At 43.2% G+C, this 21,110-nt stretch overlaps 3 protein-coding genes and 2 non-coding genes across 6 annotated transcripts; 3 read left to right on the top strand and 2 right to left on the bottom strand.

The window, feature by feature from the left end:
- The first annotated feature begins 219 nt into the window (after positions 1-219).
- On the top strand, positions 220-4,622 carry LOC147455930 (chromophore lyase CRL, chloroplastic-like). Of its 2 annotated transcripts, none has more exons than XM_086514556.1 (9): positions 220-507; positions 2,578-2,627; positions 2,697-2,757; positions 3,073-3,108; positions 3,243-3,293; positions 3,412-3,504; positions 3,831-3,935; positions 4,097-4,210; positions 4,364-4,622. In XM_086514556.1, the coding sequence occupies exons 1-9, from the start codon at positions 307-309 to the stop codon at positions 4,415-4,417; spliced, it is 765 nt and encodes a 254-aa protein (XP_086370682.1). In that variant the 5' UTR covers positions 220-306; the 3' UTR covers positions 4,418-4,622. The 2 variants fall into 2 exon arrangements, with proteins under 2 accessions (XP_086370682.1, XP_086370683.1); XM_086514557.1 differs by having other exon boundaries at positions 223-507; positions 4,118-4,210.
- Positions 4,623-6,908: 2,286 nt separating this feature from the next.
- Positions 6,909-6,980, top strand: TRNAC-GCA (transfer RNA cysteine (anticodon GCA)). The gene has a single exon. It is a non-coding gene; the product is annotated as a tRNA-Cys (tRNA).
- A 342-nt stretch (positions 6,981-7,322) lies between these two features.
- On the top strand, positions 7,323-9,849 carry LOC147455928 (beta-hexosaminidase 2-like). The gene has a single exon (XM_086514555.1). The coding sequence runs from the start codon at positions 9,185-9,187 to the stop codon at positions 9,587-9,589; it is 405 nt and encodes a 134-aa protein (XP_086370681.1). The 5' UTR covers positions 7,323-9,184; the 3' UTR covers positions 9,590-9,849.
- A 199-nt stretch (positions 9,850-10,048) lies between these two features.
- Positions 10,049-13,039, bottom strand: LOC147455927 (pentatricopeptide repeat-containing protein At4g18520, chloroplastic-like). The gene has a single exon (XM_086514554.1). The coding sequence runs from the start codon at positions 12,693-12,695 to the stop codon at positions 10,155-10,157; it is 2,541 nt and encodes an 846-aa protein (XP_086370680.1). The 5' UTR covers positions 12,696-13,039; the 3' UTR covers positions 10,049-10,154.
- TRNAE-UUC (transfer RNA glutamic acid (anticodon UUC)) lies at positions 13,011-13,084 on the bottom strand. Its single transcript has one exon. It is a non-coding gene; the product is annotated as a tRNA-Glu (tRNA).
- Between the last annotated feature and the right edge of the window lie 8,026 nt (positions 13,085-21,110).

Genomic DNA, 21,110 nt, shown 5'->3' with positions numbered 1-21,110 from the left:
TCAATGTTTGCAACAAGAGTTCATAGTACACACTTATTCTTCAACACATTCTCTCATGGTTTGCAAGTTCTCTCTCTCTCTCTCTCCCCCCTCCGTCTTGTGGCATTTTCTTCTTCTTCTTCTTCTCTCTCTTTCTGTCTCTCTCTCTCTCTCTCTCTCTTTTGAGAATAATGTAAAATGTAAATTATAAATGGCGGATCTCTCTAGCACCATCTCATTGTGTCAAAGCCGATACATGCTCTTGTATGGAGGCGGAAGACACTGCGGGTACGAATATTCATAACACTAGTAGCAGCTCAGAGAGCCATGGCAGGCCCGATTGCAGAGTCCGCTCCACCACCGCCCACAAACAAGGATGATCACGGCAGTGGTGGGCGGACGGCGCGCAACCTTGTGGTGACTGCTCTCGGCCTGCTGGGCGGTGCCCTTCTTTTGCGCAAGCTCTCCAAGAGCACTCCTCCATGGGATCACCCACGCAAGGTCTCAGATGCTCTCGTTGGTGAAAAGGTTCTCTCTCTCTTTCTCTGTTGGCGCCGCACCCCCCCCCCCCCCCCCCCCCCCCCCCCCCCCCCCAAACACACACACACACAAACACACACACAGAGTGGGGCCAAATGCTGATATCCACAGAAAACTTTTAACGAAGGAATGTACATTCCTTGCGTGTGTATATATATGTAATAGGCAGTGAGAGTTACTTGTGAAAGTATGTGTCTGTGCGCTTCGCAATTATCTTTCTTATGTTTTGAGGACATGCTGCACATGGTCTTCTACATTATGAATGTGTACACGTACTGCCAAACAGCCGAATTCTTAGTTCTTCCATCTTGGATCGAATTGTGCAATTGTGGGCTTAAGCATTTGTATACCAGATATTGAGAATTTTTAGATACTTGGGGAAGGATGGGTATTAAGTGGCCTAACATTTACCTGTTCACAACACAGATCATCACACCAAGTTTGGGACTATCAGAAACAAGAAGAAGTGAGCAATATTTTGTGCATTATTAATTGCATCTACTTGATATGCATTGGTAAACCTTAATTTGTGAGAAAGCTTAAGAAGTTATTTTTTGGGGGGCTTTGCTCTTAGTTGGGGGCAAACTTTAGTTGCGCTTAATTATAGCTCGTCAGTGTGTTTGAGTTTTTGTTCTTTTGCCTCCCCTTGCTTTTATTTTTTGGCGTCTATGAATTTCTCTCCATTAGTAGGCCATGAGTGAGTACGTTCAAAGCACGAATGACCTCTATACAAACTTGCACACTTGCACCTACTCTTTGGCATTGCCGACTTGAGCAGGGATGCCAAACTTGTTATCCAAGTTATTCATGATAAAGGTGATAATCTTATTCTTCCTGTTTGGATAAGCAGCGAAATTGAGGTCACATATTGTCAAGTTTGGATCTTTGTACTTCTTTGGTTCTTATTTTCAGCCTCGTCTTCGCAGGTTTGTAGTAGTATTCATTTCTAGTTTTTAGCTTACGTTAGGATTTAAGAATTTGTTTCTTTATAAGTTGTTGTGTGGAGTCTGATTCTAGGATTAAGTCTTTCAGATGTCTCCTTGTTAGTATGAAGCCGAGTACTTGTTTCAAGTCTTAGTCAAGTAAGCTGCTTCAATCTATTTTGCTTATGCCTTTCCCAAAAACATTTTTAAGTGAATAATGGATTGTTTTATCTAGTTTTGTTTAGTAGCAAATAAAGTGATTTCAGTTTTCTTTTTTTTCCTTGTTTTCTTGTCTCCCTTGCTTTTGTAGCTTTGAGAGTGTTTTATACCCTCTTATAATTCGTGAGTTCAGACTATTCTGAACTTATGAAGGTATATATATGAATTTCGATATGGGTATCCTCTTTTCAAGCCAGTGCGGAGACGCAATGAAGGTGTTCAACACTTGACAGACTGTGGGCCAGTTTTTTACGTGATTGTCTCATGGCATTGGTATAAACTATTTTGCAAAACTTTGCATTGACTTTTGTGAGGGAAGGGTGATTGTAATTTAACCAGATTCCAGATTTTACTTGAGTAATCATTCAACATATGTGGATGCCAGGCAGTCTTATTGTAAGATATCATATTTTTGGCTGATTTAACTTTTGATGGTACATCATGAATGCTGCACAGTGCACATGGTGCTGAGGTCAGCTACATATTGCTATCTCTAGATAGCTTGTGGATTAGTGCCACATGGCAAGCTAGTTATGGCAAACTTGTTTTCCTTGTTGGAGAGGCATTAAGTAAGCATTGTCTTTTGCATACATAGGTCATTACGAGAGAGTTTTGACATTTGTTTTCCTATTTCGATAAAGAGGGGCCATTGAGTAGTGGGTCACACATTCTTTCTCATCCTCTTTTGGCAAGCCATTGTGATTTTTCACCTTGTTTTGGGGTCTTTTTCAACATCTGCACTTCAAAACTCTTTTGTAGTGCCGTGTCATGCATGGACAGTGAATGCTTTGGTTGCATGAAGGCAATTCCTTACTTATTTATGCTGTGCACTTTGTGAGCAGGGCGAAAGGAGTATTTGTAGGCTTTCTCTAATGATGTATATTGCTAATGCTTTAATTTTATGCGATCACTGCAGTTTTCTACTGAGCAAGCTACACAAGATCCAGAGACATACTTCAATTTGAGGTAGTGCTGTGCCATAGCCGTTCCTCATCTTGAGGTCCATGTTTCTCATTATGGCACGTTCTCTTTCAGGCTAAATGCATGCCCAGCAGCAGAGCTTGCAGACGGCTCAAGGATTATATATGTAGAACAGGCAAGTGGCACTACCATTTTTATATGATTGGCATTTTGGTGGTTAGTCATGTATTAGTCTTTTAAAGGGGCTGTGTATTTGTGATTCGATGCTTGGCTTAGTGAAATCCCACCAATGAATTTGGAAATTTACCTCTAAATTCTTAATTGGAAGGTAAGAAAACCTACAAAGTGTGGAAGAATTTAGCATAAAAAACCTTCAAATATAGTCGATTACCTCTAATTTTTTTCAGATGTAGGTTTTCTAAGTGTTTACGAGAGAGTTTATTTCGAGTGCTGTTGTGATCTCTATACAATATGTTTTATGGCATTTCAGGCTTTTTGGAGGACACCCGACAAACCTTATCGACAGGTAGTTGAAATACATTAGATACTATGCTTAATGGCGCTGATGGTTGTGTAGTCTTCTGCGATTTTATTGCTTGTAGGTAAACTTGAGCATGCTCAAGGTGTATTTATCTCATGTGTTTGTTTATTATTGTGCAGAGATTCCTAAAGGTGAAGCCTTGCCCAAAGGACGTGAAGTGCGACGTGGAGGTTAGGTCTTGCCCTAATCATTGTGCATTGAAACCAAATAAGGGTTTGCATTGCTTCTTATCATTGTTGAAAATAACCTTAAAGATTGTGTAGATTGTTCTCTCCCATGTTTTCTCAGGTTTCATCGTATGCTGTAAGAGATGCTGAAGAGTACAAAAATTTCTGTGAGCGGCCAGGGAATCAGCGTCCACAGCCAGAGGAAATTTCCAGGGTTTGTGTCAACTTGTTTTGTAGATTACAGTGCAGTTCCGTAGATAGTGTGTATATGCTTATCTACCGATTGAGTGGCTGTGGCATAAATTCCTACCTGCTGGGGTTAAAGGCCAAGTGATCAGTTGCCTAGTATGGATACACACACATATCCATCACATATACCCACTTAGTGTATTCATTCTTTGGTAGTCTAAGAAATAAGACTGGGGGAGCTAACCATTGGAGCTCTGGCTACACAGTGTGTCCCTGTCTCTCGCCTTATCACTATGTGTAGTTGAACAAACATTATGCCTGCATGTTGACAGCTGATGATTGTCGGTGTAGGATTTGGCTGAACATTTGACAACCATACACCTTTCCCATTGTGGACAAGGAGAACAATGTTTGTACAAGGGTTCAACGCCTCCAGGGGGATTCCCTAATTCTTGGGTATTACATCTCTCAATACTTTATGTATAATGTGTTTTCAGTCGTGATCAAGGTACTTCAAATAGATCTCTTTAATTTGCATGTTGGGTGAAGTGAATGTTTGTTTCTTTAACTCTGGAATCAACCGGGCAGCTTTTGTACTCTGTTATTATGTGTTATAGAGACATGATTTGATGGCACAGAATGGAGCCACCAGCTGCACTTCAGACCTTGTTGTATTCAAGGACGGGGAGATCCATTGTTGGGACCGCGGCTTCAATGACGAAGGAGCTCAGGTATTATTTTCAAAAAATTGTAGTTTGTTCACTTGAGCATCTTCGCTTGCTGGGCCTTCATAATTATAGGCATATTGGTGTGGTGGAATATTCCCAATTCAAAACAGTTAAATCCTCACAGTCATGATAGTTGTTCTCGTTTTGGAATTGCAGGTATGGGGTCTAGAGAAAGGGCCTTATGAGTTCAAACCAGCGGCTTCAGAATGAGTAAATAGGGGGGCGAGTGGCCTTTGTTTGCACTAGATCAGAGTCTTGAACATGGTGGTTTTGTAATCTGCGCCATTGTTGTCAACTGTCTTCTTGTTAGAATCTTCCAGAGTCGTTTCTTACATTATGTATATAAACATCTGAGAGGAGTGTAAACATTAATGAGGATGAAGCAAGATATTCTGATGAGAAGGCTTTGATATTCTGTATGGCCTCTTTATGTTCTGCAATTTTGAGATGTTTTGTTCTTAAGCGTTGTTTCATAATTTTGCTCTACAAGTGTCTTTAATGAGGGCACACCTGTACGGTGCCTGGATACTTCAGAGTCTTCATTGTTCTTCATGCGATCGTCCACAGGTTTTTAAGCCAAGGTTTTGAGATTGCGGTGGTGTCGAATGTGGGCGGGTAGGTGGCCTTTGTTTGCACTAGATCAGAGTCTTGAACATGGTGGTTTTGTAATCTGCGCCATTGTTGTCAATTGTCTTCTTGTTAGAATCTTCCAGAGTCGTTTCTTACATTATGTATATAAACATCTGAGAGGAGTGTAAACATTAATGAGGATGAAGCAAGATATTCTGATGAGAAGGCTTTGATATTCTGTATGGCCTCTTTATGTTCTGCAATTTTGAGATGTTTTGTTCATAAGCGTTGTTTCATAATTTTGCTCTACAAGTGTCTTTAATGAGGGCACACCTGTACGGTGCCTGGATACTTCAGAGTCTTCATTGTTCTTCATGCGATCGTCCACAGGTTTTTAAGCCAAGGTTTCGAGATTGCGGTGGTGTCGAATGTGGCACCCATTTGGCAGCTAACAAATGGATAGTAGCCAAAGTTGATTTTCGGCTTTTTAAAACAAGCCTTAGTGAAGAAGGGAGTTTGGCAACTGTGATCCGCTAGAAGGATGTTAGTCCCTCTGTGTGTCTCACTGTAGAAGGCTTAGACCATGGTTGTGACAAACATTTAGTTTTTTACCACCCTTCAAGTTTGACTAACTAGGACTATAGGTAATTTAATAATTTTCAAGTTTCGACGTGGATAACAAGTGATAGGATCTTTGACACTTGGAGTATCTATTCAAGGCTGACAAAAGTTGCTGGCTTGTTATTATGGAGAAGATGAGAGTCCTTTGCATGTGAAGCATTGAATGGTCGAAATATTGTACTTTGTAAATGGGTCCTTTCATTTAGGACCCTCATATGATTCTTTTTTAAAAAAAAGGATGTCAACGCCACCTTTCTCCTTCAAGCTAAGTGTTCAAAAGTTGCATGGGCTTGCGTTAGCTTTCAATAGTGGCATCGAGATTTTATTGCGTCTCCCCGGTCGTCGAAGGCATCACGTGGCTTTACTTGTGTAAGGGTTGTTCATTGGTGTTGTACGCTCATAAAGTCTTTGTTTCACTTCCAAGCTGGTTTTCTAGTGAACTCATTGGTGTTGTACCCTCTGAAGGTCCCTGTTGCACTTCTGAGGGGGTTTTCTACAGGTGGATGACTTTTCTTCCTGTGGTAAACTAGTAGTTTCTCATCGAGCCACCTCTTTCATTAGTGCATATTATGATGCATTTTGAAGTTGTTGCGAGGTTGGGACCTTCCTTGAATATTTACTTTGCTGGTCGCTTGGATTGCTCATGGCTGATGTACTGATCAACTCATTCTGAGAGGGAGAGAGTGGATAGTTGGTTGGGTGGTGACACCATTGCTGGAGCAACATACACTCTTGTAAGAAGCAATGTTAGCTAGACAAGTCGAACGTGCAAAGGAAGACAATGATAAGGATTTGAAAGTGATGACAGCTTGTTTTATGAACTCAATAAATTCGTATCTTACATATGATTTGCACATTAGTGAATTGTGTTACTAAAATGCCATCATAGAGGCTAGTGCCAGCCACGGTAGCGTGGGCTGGAACCAGTTGGGGCAGGTGTCGGATTAGACTCATGCCATGGCCAACATCAACCAGACAATGGCTATTGTCCGTGGCGGTAATTGGAGCGTTGAATGAAAAAACCCTTGGGGAGTTCAAGGGAAAAACCCGATGTGCTAGAGGATATGCCAGTTGAAAAGCAGCCGCATAATCATCTGAGGAACCCAACTAGTGGGGCATTACTCTTATGTGTAAGGGGGAGAGAGATGCATGAGAGCACAGTCATTGCCCTACATGAGACAAGGGAGAAGGCAAGCTTACTATTAAAGCTGCCAGACCTGAAAATCCACTCACAAATGAGCAAAATCAGCCTCATTCCAAAGTGAGTAGGAAGCCTTTGGTATGGTCCTGTTCAGGTCAAGCACCAGGGAGCAAAAGTCTCTCTCTCTCTCTCTCTTTCTCGTCTAAAGTCTGAGGCCTTTTGGACGCTAACTTTAGCAACATTCTTGGCGTCAAAAAATTTGAACACGTATGCTTGATTTTCGTTTTGTCTTCGTCAACTCTTTTATTGTTTTCGAAACCTTTTAAAATTATATACTTAAATTATATTCCTCATATAGACTACAACAACGGGTCTATAGCTCAGTGGTAGAGCAATCGGCTGCAGTCCGATAGGTCACCGGTTCAATCCCGGTTGGGCCCTTTTTATCGAAGCCAGCTTGGTTGGATCCATGGTAGTTAAAACATTTGTTCTGCTTTGAAGACCGCCCTTCGCCCTTGCTGCTTTAGCTAGTGTTGAAATTGCATTCAAGGAAAATGTGGAAAATCTCTAAATAGTCAGTCTCCTTGGCAAACTTTGTGAAAAATTTTTAAGTGCCTCAGAGTTCAAGGCTTCTGGTCTTTGCGTCTCAGACTACCTACCCTTTATGATATTTTGTAATGAAACGATCTTCCAAAAAAACAAGAGCAATTGCTACTATGTTATCAAAGAGCAATGGGAGAGGTATAATTCTTTTTGAAAGACACATGATGTACATACATCAAGGGGCAAAGTTTAGACCAAGGATTTGCATCTTCTCAAATAAAGATGTAAATTTTCTATTGATTTCATCAAGTGGCAAAAGTTTAGATCAAGGATTTGCATCTTCTCAGAATAAAGATGTAAATTTTCTATTGATTTAATATAATATGAGCAATTGCTCTTTTTCTTTTTTTTGCAATCTGATGCTTCACATCAGCTAGTTCTACGGGATTGCACCCGTGCCTGCCCACATGTTGTGGGGGTTGAACAATAGTGGGCACGCTAGGCCAACTCCCCTATACTGCTAGGCCAACTCCCCTTCACAACAATTGCTCATAAATCCTATTCATTGGACTAGCAAATGAGCCAATTATTGAAAAATATCAAATGGCAAGTCGGACTTGAGGACTGCAGAATTGCTTGTTTATGCGGACCTGTTTCAGGGTGATTCAAGTAGAAACAATCAAGGTGGTGGTGGTGGAGGCAACTTCTATCTATCATGGCTTTGGTTCGGAAGGCACAGCTTCATTGTATGAGTCATGTTGCTTTGGTTATTATTACTAAGCTAAGCTGGATGTCTGCATTACAGCGGGCGATGCATGTAGTAGTGATCTGAGACCGTATCCGTGTTGCACTCTTGACATTGCCTAATATTTGACCTAGTATCAGTTGGTATTGTGAAGTAAGAGAACTGTCTAAAATCTATGAAATTGCTGGCGGAGCTCTTGTAAAGTATCATAGACAGTAATCTCTGTCCAGGGGAGCTCATGCAAGGTCTGCAACGTGTATCTGATCATGGGTGCTCTCTTTGGACCTCAAAAAGTTGGCGTCGTCCTCAAGATAAGCCTTACACGGCGAGGCAATGCATCCTACTTCAATGTCTGCCTTGCCATGCATGGAAGCTGAAAGCACTGCACAGAGAAGCCCACCCGAATGCATCTGGTGGAGTTGGCAAACTGTGAAGTAGTTCTGATGCCTCCTTGAGAAATCCAGTGCACACGTATGCATCGGCTATGCAATCATAGTAAATGCCTTGCTTTGGCTTCTCAACATGGAGTGAAACAGACATGACCCTCCTCAACGTGACCTGCATATGGCACTCACATATATCCCTTCATTTGGTTCAATCCCTGGATCTGCGTTTCCTGGACATATTCCATGGCAATCTTGGCCTCGGCATCCTGTGCATATCCCGAGACAAGAGCACCCCACGAGACAACACTGCCATTCCGAGGAGCTTTCCTCACATTATTTGCCTTACGCATGCAATCACACTTCACATACAAATCTATCAAGGCGATCTGAGTCGGTGCTTGATGATGCGGTCGTGTATAAGCTCCCTATCAAGCCACATGCCTTCAATACAACAGACATGACAAAAGCATTTTGTCTGACCACTTTCCTTCTCATTTCACTGTACAAACAAAGAGCCAGGACGCAATTGCCTTGCATGAGACACCTGGCAATCATCGCACCCCATGGCCATCAATTAAAGACCGCTGGCAGCACAGGCTTTCAAAGCTCAAGAATATATGTACTCATCTGGCTCGATGTTATCAGCACATCTCCTCCATACAACAACAGTGGCTACTGCCAAGTTCATGCTGGGCATACCAAGCCATTATTGCGCTCCATGGCACAACAGTCTGTCAACCTTGCAATTCGTCAAAGATAACCGTTGCATCCTTCAAGCATGCACAGTGGGCATACAGATATACAAGACTATTACCAACACACGTATTTGAATCAGAATATGCACATATTATTTGGTGGTGTATCAACCTGCCTTCTCTGAGGGCGTCTGTTTGGTCACATGCTTTCAGAACAGAAGACAAGGAACCCTGGTCTAGTTTCACACCTCACTTTGCATTATTGCAAAAAGTTCCATGGTGGAAAGCCAGCACCTTGTTCCTTTTCGAAGGCTTGCATTCAACCTGGTGGCAGCAGGGGGGTCATGGTGCGGACCATATAAGACATGGCAACGCAGCTACAACTACGATATCACATACAGCCTGACAGAGGAAGAGGCAGGGCTTGTGATGAGAGGGGAGGTGTGCTTTTGGTCAGAGCAGGCAGGTGAGACTGTTCTTTTGTGGTCTTGTGCATCTGCCCTGGCGGAGTCCCTATGGTCCGGCAACCAAAGGAGAGCTGCTCTGTCGATGCTATTTATCGCCTCAATGATTGGCGCTACCACATGGTTTCTCAGGGCATCAAGGCCATGCCTATTCAGCCCTTATGGTGCTCGAAACATTCCGGTGAATGTAATACGGCTGTTCGCACTAATGAATTGATGAAAGCTACTACTCGGACAGCCAGCATTACCTAGACAGCCACTGATACGTTGGTGATATTTTTCTTTGTAAATTAAAAACCAAACTGGACATGGAAACCTTGGATTTTATGAACTGTTGCTTTACCTCACAATAAGGAAGAACTCTTGGTCTTGGCGTCTCAGACACGTTAATCACAACATCTCTTACATTCTCACATTCTGGTTTATTCTAGTGCCAACCTTTATGATTTTTTGTGATGAGAAAAAAGAAAAAATCAATTGCTGCAAGTGATCAAACTGCATTCAGAATATATGCACATATAAGGTCCACATCTTGTGGTTGATTACGGATGATATCACCATGCAAATATGGCATCAGTGAAATACTTTTGAAAAGCAAACATTTTTCAAGCCAGAAGAGACAAAGAAGTAAAGTCCTCAGAAATGTTGGCAAAAGCCTAGCGTGGACAATTGGGGAGACAAGAAGATATCATTTTCTAATGCATTAGTGCTCGTATGTACAAAACACCATTGCCTGCTCATATGTACAAAACGCCATTGCCATCGAGGCGATGCATCCTACTTCAATGTCTGCCTTGCCATGCATGCAAGCTGGAAGCACTGCACAGAGAAGCCCACCCGAATGCATCTGGTGGAGTCGGCAAACTGTGAAGCAGTTCTGATGCTTCCTTGAGAAATCCAGCGCGTGCATATGCATCTGCCACGCAATTGTAAGGCTTGATGGTAAATGCGTTGCCTTGGCTTCCCATCATGGAACCGAAACAGACCTGACCGTCCTCAACTTGACCTGCATGCCCACAAGCTGCAATGGCATTCACATATATCGCCTCATTTGGTTTCAATCCCTGGATCTGCATTTCCTGAACGCATTCCATGGCAACCTTGGGGTCGGAACCCTGAGCATACCCCGAAATAAGAGCACCCCACGAAACAACACTGCCATTCCTAGAAGCTTTCCTCACATTATTTGCCTCACACATGCAATCGCACTTTGCATACAGGTCTATCAAGGCACTCTCAACAAACTGATCTGATTCGAATTGGCGCTTGATGATGTGGTCATGTACGAGCATTCCTTGATACGTGGCGCCTATCAAGCTACATGCCTTCAATACAGAAGACATGATGAAGGCATTTTGTTCAACCCGTTTCCTTCTCATTTCACCGTACAAACAAAGAGCTAGGATGCAGTTGCCTTGCACGACGCAACCGGCAATCATTGCACCCCATGACACTACATCTTTCTGTTCCAGGTCATCAAACACTTTGCACGCCTCCTCGAGCTCTCCACATTTCCCGTACATATCAACAAGGGTGCATCCAAGGACGGCGTCCAATTCCAGTCCACTGCTAATCAACTGATCATGAACCCATTTGCCATCACTTAATGAGCGGCTGACAGCACAGGCTTTCAAAGCACAAGAATATATGTACTCATCCGGCTCAATGTTATCGACAAGCATTTTCTCGAACATCTCCTTCATACAACAGTGGCTACCACCAAGTCCATGCCGAGCATACCAAGCCATTATTGCACTCCATGACACAACAGTCCGCCGACCTGACAATTTGTCGAAGATGACGCTTGCATCCTTCAGGCACACGCAGTGGGCATACAGACACACAAGACTATTACAGACACTTGTGTCTGAATCAAAATATGAACATATTATTAGGTGATGTATCAACCTGCCTTCTCTGATGGCATCTGTTTGGCCACATGCTTTGAGAACAGCAGTCAAGGAACCCTGGTCTAGTTTCACACCTCGCCTTAGCATCATTCCTAAGAGTTCCATGGCAGAAGGCGAGCACCCTGTTCCTCTTCGAAGGCTTGCATTCAACATTGCAACCCATGACTCAGCATCATGACTCTCAGAGCTGCAAAAGGCTTTGTAGCCCTCGTCCAAATTACCACACTCTGTATACATCTCAATGAGGGAATTCCTGAGGACGGCGTAACAGTCCAAGCTGTTAGAGATCACCTGATTGTGTATAACTCTGCCTTGTCGCAAGCTCCGTAAGGCAGCACATGCTTTCACGGCACACAAGTACACGACTTTGTCTGGTCTCACACCTTCATTTTGCATCTGCTCCAAAGCCCCTAAAGTACGCAAGGCATCCCCGTTCTGCAAGTAGCCGTCCAGCATTGCTCCCCATGACATCAAGCTTGGATTTCGTAGCCTGTTGAAGAGGCTGTGTGCATCCTCTACACGCCCGTGCCTGGCGTACATGTCGATGAGGGTGTTCTGGGCCACCACATCTAAAAGCAGCTGGCTGCTGCGGGTGATCTGGTCATGTATCCACCTGCCATGCTCGAGGAGCCCCAATGTGCAGCAAGCCTTCAAGACGCACGAGAGTATGACCGTGTCTGGTCGCACCTGGGTTTGCTGGTGCTGCATTTCCTGGAAAAGCTCGAGCGCCAAGAAGGGCTGGCCATTCCCCGTGCAACCTGCGATGGCAGAACTCCATGCGAGTGGGGAGCGGTTGGGCAGCCGCTCAAACACCTGGAGTGCGGCTTGTAGGCATGCACACTTGGCATACATGTCGACGAGCGTGTCCCCAATCGCGGCATGGCATTCTAATCCGAGGCTGACGGTGAGGTCGTGGACCAGACGGCCCTCCTCAAGGGCTTGGTTCTTGGTGCAAACTCGCAGGATGCATGGAAACGTGAACTCATCAGGTCGGACACCCTCCTCCTCGCTCACCAGCATCCTTCTGTAGAGATTCAAAGAATGCACCCCACCGCCGATTCCCGCATACATGGAGATGATGCCGTGGTATGCGGTGGCGGTGGGTTGCGGGAGTGCGCAGAAAGCCAAGCTTGCTTCCAAAAAGCTTTCCTTGGACACGAAAAGCGGGACAAGATGGTTGGTGATGTCTGCTGCTCGCGGTTTGCCGCCAATGACGCAGAGCATGGAATGCAGGCACCTGAGATGTGCCAGCAGGCCAGTGCCATTGTTGTGGAGCTTGAGCGTGTAGAGCAGGTGGCCGGAGTGGCTGGGCAGGCTGCCTTGCATGTACGCATGCAACGTGCTTTGAAGAGCCACATCCATACAACGCTCCGATGTGAGCGTTGCCCCGGTGGCGAAGGGCGGGCCTGGCATGTACAGCACGCACTCTGAAGAGCCTCATCCAGAGACTGCTTTTGTTCCATGTTGCGACGGCCTTTGAAGCAGCAGAATGAGCGTCATATCGACACTGTGGACGTGGTCTCGGTAGGGGGTGAAGGGGATCTCTCCCCATTCTTTGCACAAAACTCTGGGCAGGCATGAGCTCGTCGACCTCATGCCTGAACAAATTTGTGAAGAATAGACGAGGAGCATGCGCAGAAATGATGCCGTTGCGGGATCTGTTCGTCCAGAAATTCGGCTTTGCCAAACACGAAGGAACAGTAGCAGCGTGCAGGCCAAAATGCAAAATTCCATTGCCGGGATTTGAACCCGGGTCGCCTGGGTGAAAGCCAGGTATCCTAACCGGACTAGACGACAATGGAGGTGCTTCTTCGCTGCGATAATTTTATATACAAAGCAAACTTCCGAAACAGTATGCGGATACCCTCACCTACAACCATTTGATATTGACTTGTTGGTGAGCCAACTTTTGGTTACTTGGTAAGCTCAATGAGGTTTTTTCAGTTTCCAGATTCATCAGGGAGCCACTTGGCCCAAACTCAACCGTTGGATGTTTGAACTATGGGTTGTAGCAAACGGTGGAAGTTTTAGGGTGGGTGCTTTATATTTATGAAAGACAAAAAGCTCCCGGCCGTCACTCTGTGAGCAAGGGCCATTTGCAACACCCCCACCACGTTCATCAACTCCTTCTACCTAGCTTCGAGCCCTAAGTGCTCCAAACCAGCTCATTGGTTGTCGCCCATCAATCACGAAATCTGGGGGTGAGGAACTTCACACCAAGATCGGCCACAATATTCTCGATCATGTCCGTGCTCGTATTAGCAACACTTCTAGGAGCTCCGCTGGGCCTGGTTCCGACAATTTCCACCATGTTCATTAGCTCTTTCCAACCAGCTCCGAGCCCTAAGTGCTAGTTCCAGCAATTTCCACCACGTTCATCAGCTCCTTCCAACCAACACCGAGTCCTAAGTGCTCCAAGCCTCCTTAGATAGGTCTTTTGAGATTCCTTGGGATTACTCTTACTACATTAAACCTTTTCTACTTCTTCTTCTTCTGTGTGGTCACACATGGATGTAAGCTTAAGGTCTCATAGCTCAATAGGCCATTTGGGCTTTTTGGCCTGCCCAAGGGCAAAGGCTATAGAGATGCCTTCTCTTTTTGCTGACTGAAATAGAAAAAATATTGAGTTGTATTTTCAAGCATTTTTTAATAAGCAAAAAATACTGATTGGTTGAAATAAGATAGTGGGCACTCATTTAAATGAAGAGTGTGCAAATCTAATGATGGATATGTCTTGAGTTTTGAAATATGAAATGACTGCTGGTGTATCAAGGACAGGATTTTGGGATACCTTTGAAAGCATGAAAAGTTAACGGCCGTAGAGGTTAAATGATAAAGCTTTAGAGGCTCCACAAATCCAAAAATCACTTTTTCATGTTGGGAAGTTCTTTCATTTTTATTAGAGATAGGTTCTCTTTTTGGATGGCTAAAAATAGAATCTTTTTTTATGAGGATTTTTTTTTTGACTCGTGAGTGCACTACAGTGGTGCACCGCTGAAGAGAGATAAGTGGTAGTGGTGGGTTATTGAAAACGGTGAAGGGATGCAATGTCTTTGGTCTGCCTTCACAGAAATGGTCATGATAAGTTGATAACATTAAGTGGTTCGAAGGGATTGAATTGGAGTAATTGCCAAGTCGCCCAGAGGCGGTGTGTACTATGTAGGCAGAAAGTCCATGTCCTCTCCCCCCTTGCTCGTCTTGCCAGCATAGCCATACTCGTCCACATGCAAGCTTCACGCCTCCCGTCTTCTGCATCCAATTTTTCCGCTTGCCTCCTCCTTGTTCTGTACATTGCCCTCTTCATCAAGGAGTGGCGTTACATTTTTGCACCTCCTCTGCCTACAACCTAGAGCGGCATGCTCTCATCCTCCATTGCCATGGCCGGGTCAGTACAACGTTCATATACTCTCCAAGACGGCATCCCCTTCCAGGTTCACAACATGCAAGGCACGGACTGCATCTCCACATAGCGTAGCTCTCTTGACCATGAAGGTGTGGGAGCTTTGCCAACAAGATCATTTGGCTCTTCGACATTGTGTGTGAGCTGAATCAGTAAGCAGAAGGGCATCCTTGGGTGCAGGATTCACGGAGGGTGCTCTCGGAGTACATGTCTAAGGAGGTTGAGGAATTGAGGTTATTTTCGAGTGACACTCACCATGTGGCCACCAAAAACTACGTAGGCGATGACATCATCTACCAGTTCGCTCTTACTCCTTGATCGCCTGTACATCGTCGTCAATGGTGTGAATGAGTAAGTCTTTTGCCGTGATGCTGCCTTGCAGCGCATAGGTGGTTCTTTTCCCTGCAAATGACACAAGGGAAACCATGTCCTCTTCCATGCCTTCTAGCTCATGTTAGCAGAGCATCCCTCTCTCTTCCTCCTCATTGCAGGGCATGGCCCATGGAGCACTCTCGGCCAAGCCTTCTCCCATGTGGGGCTGATGTGGCCTACCCAACTAGGGGATTTCTACAACAACGTCTACATCTTTGTGTAGCGCATGGCCCAGACCACATGCTCTTGGATGTGATGCTTTGTGGAAAGACCATTTCAGCCATGCACTTCTCCATTTTGGCAATTGTTTTTTCCAACGACGATAAGCAATGCTTGTTGCTTCATTGGTGCTCTCAATTAGGGCTCTGTCATCAATGCTGCAATCGATGATGTCAATGTCCAGCTAGGATTGGTGTGTGTATGAAGACACATTCTCGAAGGAGGGGGACCATTGGATTGCATGAGACGGTTGGAAGGTAGAAACGAGGACAATTTAGTGGATGTCTCCTTAGAAATTGCACCTAAAGCTTTGGTAGTATTCTGGAGAGTTGGCTGATTGTGTAGTGCATAATACTTAATTTCTATGGTACATTATACTTATTGGAGGTTGGTTTGCAATATAGGTTATAATTAGAGAGCCAATTATTGGGGAAATTTGTAACTGGTCGCGGATCAAAATTGCTATTGACCATCATGAACATAGAATAGTCCCTAGAGCTCTTGATCTTGTAATTTGCTCTTGATCCTAGTCTGCTCTTGATCCTGTGTGTTGCCATCCCACAGAGAAAGGGCATCCTCCTTGTCCCGCTTGATCCTCCATCATCACCGCATTGATCTAAGGGGTCAACCATAAGCACATCCTGGTCATCAAAAGATCTACTTAGCTTTGAATACTTAGATGCATGCTGTTGTAACCCTCATTGTAAATCAATATTGGCAAAAATAATTCAAGAACTGGGATACCATGAAGAAGCAAGAAGGGCGCCCATGGATGCAATGAAGAACGGAGAGAGGATACCTGTAAGCTGCTCTTGTAGACGTAGAGAGAGAACTTATCTACACAGTTATATAGGCCGCGAGTATGCCATGGTGAGCAATAGACAAAGACGCGCTCGTATAGTAGAAACGTTATATATTAACAAGTAGATACAATTATTTATTATGATTGATAGTGTATATTGTGTGTCGCTTATGTGTTCACATGCAGATAGCCATTAACTTCTACAGCTCTGGGAGTTGATTTGTATAGAGCTGCTCCATAGTCAAGACTCATCTCCACACTGACTCAGGCTTGATTCAAGGTGGTATGTGATACCAATTTTGAAGAATGCATATTAGCTCACCCTTAAAAAAATTCATTTGGTTCTAAGATTCCTTCCTTCGTTCTCTTAAGGTTTAATTTCTTCCACTCCATCTCCAACACCCCCAGCTTTGACGCAAAACCATTGCCCATAGGTGTCGCCAACTCTAAGCTAGTGCCCATGTCCTGCCTTGTGAGCATGGCCCTACCCGTTTTCCGACAACATATAGTTTTGCACCTATTGTTGTCCCTCTGCAAAATCGTTGCTGCCCTTCTATGCTCCATCAACGTAGTGTCCATCTGTGGCCAACTGGCGACCCTTGTGCTGTGGGTTCATAGAGAGAGAGAGAGAGAGAGAGAGAGAGAGAGAGAGAGAGAGAGAGAGAGAGAGAGAGAGAGAGAGAGAGAGAGAGAGAGAATTACAAGGCAGGTCTTAAATGTTTGTTTGGGGATGAGAAAGGGAGACTTGCATGCAAAAACATAAGCTATAACAGGCTGTTGCCTTTGCACTATTGTTTCTACCTAGACGTCCCCCCGGCGCTTCATTCTTGCCCACAATTTGTTACGCTTCTCATATAGGAGCACTGAAGACCCTCATGCAACAGCCTACATGACATTGCTACATCAGATTCGGTTGGGCTTTTCCTTGGGGCTTAATGGATGAACGATTTGGCAAGGGACGGTGGTGTGTAGAAGAGAGAGGGCGACGTTGTTGGGTCAGACGTAGATAGATAGAGAGAGAGAGAGAGAGAGAGAGAGAGAGAGAGAGAGAGAGAGAGAGAGAGAGAGAGAGAGAGAGAGAGAGAGAGAGAGAGAGAGAGAGATGGGCATGCCTCAGAATGCATGCACGTAGAGAATATTCCACCTTTGTACTTCAGACTCAAAACCGTCCAACTTTTCAATTGTCAATCTACACCCTTTAAAATTTATTAGTTTCCCCTTTTTTTACACTTCCCTAGACGCATCTTTGTATTCTCCTCTTCCTTTCTTTGTTAAAAATCATTGACACATATTATCTCATTTCAATTTCTAATAGTAGGAATCTTACAAGAGTCGTCTACTTCCTACATCCTTGGCTTGGTATACAATGTGATTGAACGAGGAAGAAAGCAAATAGAGGGTGGGGAGCAAACAAAGGGTGGCAGGAAGTGTGGTAGAGAGTGAACGGAATGGCCTTGAAGGTGAGATTGAGGTAGGTGAGCAATATGATAAGGCTGGCTATCTTGAGCAGCCCAAATCGATGGGGGAGAGGATAGACAGACCCCAACTTACTTGGCCATGAGCACTTTTGGTACGAGAGCCCCTTGTCAAAGGGTGCTATCTTTATCAAGGCATTGTAGCACACATTGGTCAATGGGGTCCTCCCCAAGGCAGTTGCTCAGAAGGTCTATCACCAAGGCTGCAAAATTACGTAATAAAATTCTTTGTTCGAGGGGATCAAAGCAAAGAAAGAAAAGATCTAGAGAAGACTCACCAACTCATGAGGTCAAGGAAGTGGAGGTTGAAGGTGGGGTGAGACCAGCGGAAGATAGATGGGAGAAGGCAATGTTGGAGGGATAAGTCGAGGTAGGAGAGGTTCGTGAGGGAAGAGGGGATGGGGTCAGATCAAGGAGGTTGTTGGTCCACTTGCACGATGGTAATAGAATTAGATGGAACAAATTAAGGACTTGTAGGGTGGTCCGCATTCTATTGCTTTTGCTATCATTCTTATGTTGTTAATAATCCTTTAAGATGTTTTTGAATTTCTCCTTTTGACTATTTGGCTATCATATATGCTCCACATTAGCATTTGAGGTAATGTCGTCGTATAAAAATATATAAAAATAACGACTCTACTTTGAAGCTTCATAGAATGTTCTTGGAATAATGATGTTCATCGGGTTGTGTATTTTGCATGCTTCCACATTTTGTTTGCGGGAAGGGAATCATGCATAAGTAGATATTTTGGGTTCGTATTTGTTTGCAAAATGAATCTTTAACTCTGACAAATCACAATTCAGCCAAAGAATACTAGTGTTATGAAGACTCATGAGAGGAAGAGATGATTGTGCTCTATTGATTTTTGCACCAAGTCTGTACTCACTAAGGCATGGTGTCTCATAGCTCACAAAGGTTTTATAGGCAAATAAAAGATTTATCTTTTGTCCACCATGACTTCAATTGGAAGAATTGTTTTTATTTTTTTCACAGTTGTATTGTTTTGAGAATCATCATATTTTTCAATGATTTCCTTTGTGCAATTCCTTGGTCTCTGTAATTGCTTTGCAATTATAGAATTCAATTTCTAAAGAGAACAAGAACCTTCTCACTTGGTTCTTGTACTTAAAAAAGGAGGTGCTTTGTGAGTGAACAAGTGATAAAATCACAAGGCCTGCCTATGATAATATTGCAAAATGAATCTTTAACTCTGACAAATCACAATTCAGCCAAAGAATACTAGTGTTATGAAGACTCATGAGAGGAAGAGATGATTGTGCTCTATTGATTTTTGCACCAAGTCTGTACTCACTAAGGCGTGGTGTCTCATAGCTCACAAAGGTTTTATAGGCAAATAAAAGATTTATCTTTTGTCCACCATGACTTCAATTGGAAGAATTGTTTTTATTTTTTTCACAGTTGTATTGTTTTGAGAATCATCATATTTTTCAATGATTTCCTTTGTGCAATTCCTTGGTCTCTGTAATTGCTTTGCAATTATAGAATTCAATTTCTAAAGAGAACAAGAACCTTCTCACTTGGTTCTTGTACTTAAAAAAGGAGGTGCTTTGTGAGTGAACAAGTGATAAAATCACAAGGCCTGCCTATGATAAAATTACAAAAAATTTCAAAGGTGAATTTTCGTTGAGATATACATGAAGTTTTATGGGGATTACATGATGGAGTATGGTATCAAATGAAGGTATGGTTGGCTTGATTTGCGTGAGGAGGTGGTTGTTTGTTTTGGTTGGAGAGGTTGAGGGGGGGGGGAGGGATTAGTGGAGAGTGATAAGGAGTGATATGAATCATTTTGGGAGCAAAAGATGTGTGGATGAATGATCTGACCAAAAACAAAATCTTGTATTTGCTATCAAGGAGGTAGGAGGATTTTTGATCCATATATGGTCGAGTTTTGAATTGTAGATAGTTGTGATATGATGGATTTGTTGTGTGTAGCCATGTGATTGGAACTTTGTCTGCAATTGTTGGTATTGATTGTTTGTTGGGTTATTGTCAATGTTGAAATCTCCAATGATGACGGTCATTTGTTTATGATGGGATTGTTTCATTAGGTTGGAGAGTAGTGCTAGCAAAGAGGTTGTAGAAGCTTTTGGAGATTTGTAAACGCATATGATTTCGCATTGAAGTTTTTGGTTTAGGTGGAATATAGCTTGAATGATTTCTATGCCTTGAGTTGAGATTGTCTTTGAAGAGTGCAAAATGATTGTAGTTTTATAGTAGATTGAGAGACCAAAGTTGTTGTAATGGTGGAAGTTTGGTTCAAGATCATTAAATGAAGCTTTTTTCTTTGTTTCTTGGAAGCATAAAATATCAGAAGCGAAGAAGTTTGCGTCGTCTTTGATGAACTTGAGATATTTGTGACTGGACACAATGTTCAATGATTGTATGATATGATGTGTGTCCTTGTATGTGAATGGAAATCTTGTCAAATATTGCCACTTTGCTTCTTTGCTTAGGCGGTCTAGCTCATTGAGAACATTCTTGTCGATTTTGATTTGACTTTGTTGGATTGGTTTGAGAATGTGAAGATTTGTTGGATCTTTTATACGAGAAAGATCTGTATAAATCAAACCATGTGAATTTATTGATGTTGGATCAAATGCCACTGCAGTCATTGTTAAGCCTTGTGATCTATGGATGGTGCGTGCATTTGCTGCTTGGATTGGAAGCTGAGTTCGAGATATTGTGTTCAATGCACTTCGACCTATTTGGAATTCTTTTGTTGTTTGAAAAATAGGTGTCCATTGGGGGTTAACATGAATCTTGTATAGTCGTTGGTTTGCATTTCGTTGTTTCAAACCCGTGAGGTGGTCAAAGAATTCTATCCATGCAAGATGGGATGCACCTTTGCTTTCTATGTATTTGAGGACTCTGTCTGCACCGTTAACAAGCCCGTAAGAAATGTCAACATTCCCTGCACAAATCTCTACAATCATTCCTTCTTTGAGTTCTAGGATTGAAGATAAACCTGCAGTGGTTTGTGGATTGTTTGGCACGACAAGATTTTTTGAACAAGTCTTATGAAAGACATCTTTTGCATGGATGATGTATGGTTGAGTTGGCAAAGTGTTGAAAACAAGACAGTTGTGTGAGTTTTTTAGTTATTGGTGGAGTACAAATGAGGTGTTGTCAATTTGTCAAACGATGTATTGGTGTGATTAGTGTTCAACATGCACAAATCTTCGATAGTGTGCTCTGCTTTTCGTATTCTATTGAGCATTGTGACAAAAGCTTCATTTGATTGACGCATTGTTTTTTTAAACTCATGACATTTTATATGTGTGTGCCAAAAGGAAGGCGAGAGTAGTTGCAGGGAATCTTGTGGCTCGCTAAATATCCAACAATCTCAAACTGGGCTTGCTTGACATAGGTCGCCACAGAAGATGACGTCTAAACCACCAAATGGTTGTATGTGATTATGTTTGATTGATCGTAGTCTTGTGTCTACAATACAGAACAGTCTATTCCCAATCAAAGATGCTTCATCAAAGACGGCCAACTTGACATTCTTATACAATTGTGACAGCTCTGCAAGACT

Source organism: Adiantum capillus-veneris, chromosome 6 (assembly GCF_014529385.1).
Source record: "Adiantum capillus-veneris isolate H3 chromosome 6, ASM1452938v2, whole genome shotgun sequence".
Classification (NCBI taxonomy): domain Eukaryota; kingdom Viridiplantae; phylum Streptophyta; class Polypodiopsida; order Polypodiales; family Pteridaceae; genus Adiantum; species Adiantum capillus-veneris.
This window is presented reverse-complemented; position numbering and strand designations above follow the sequence as displayed.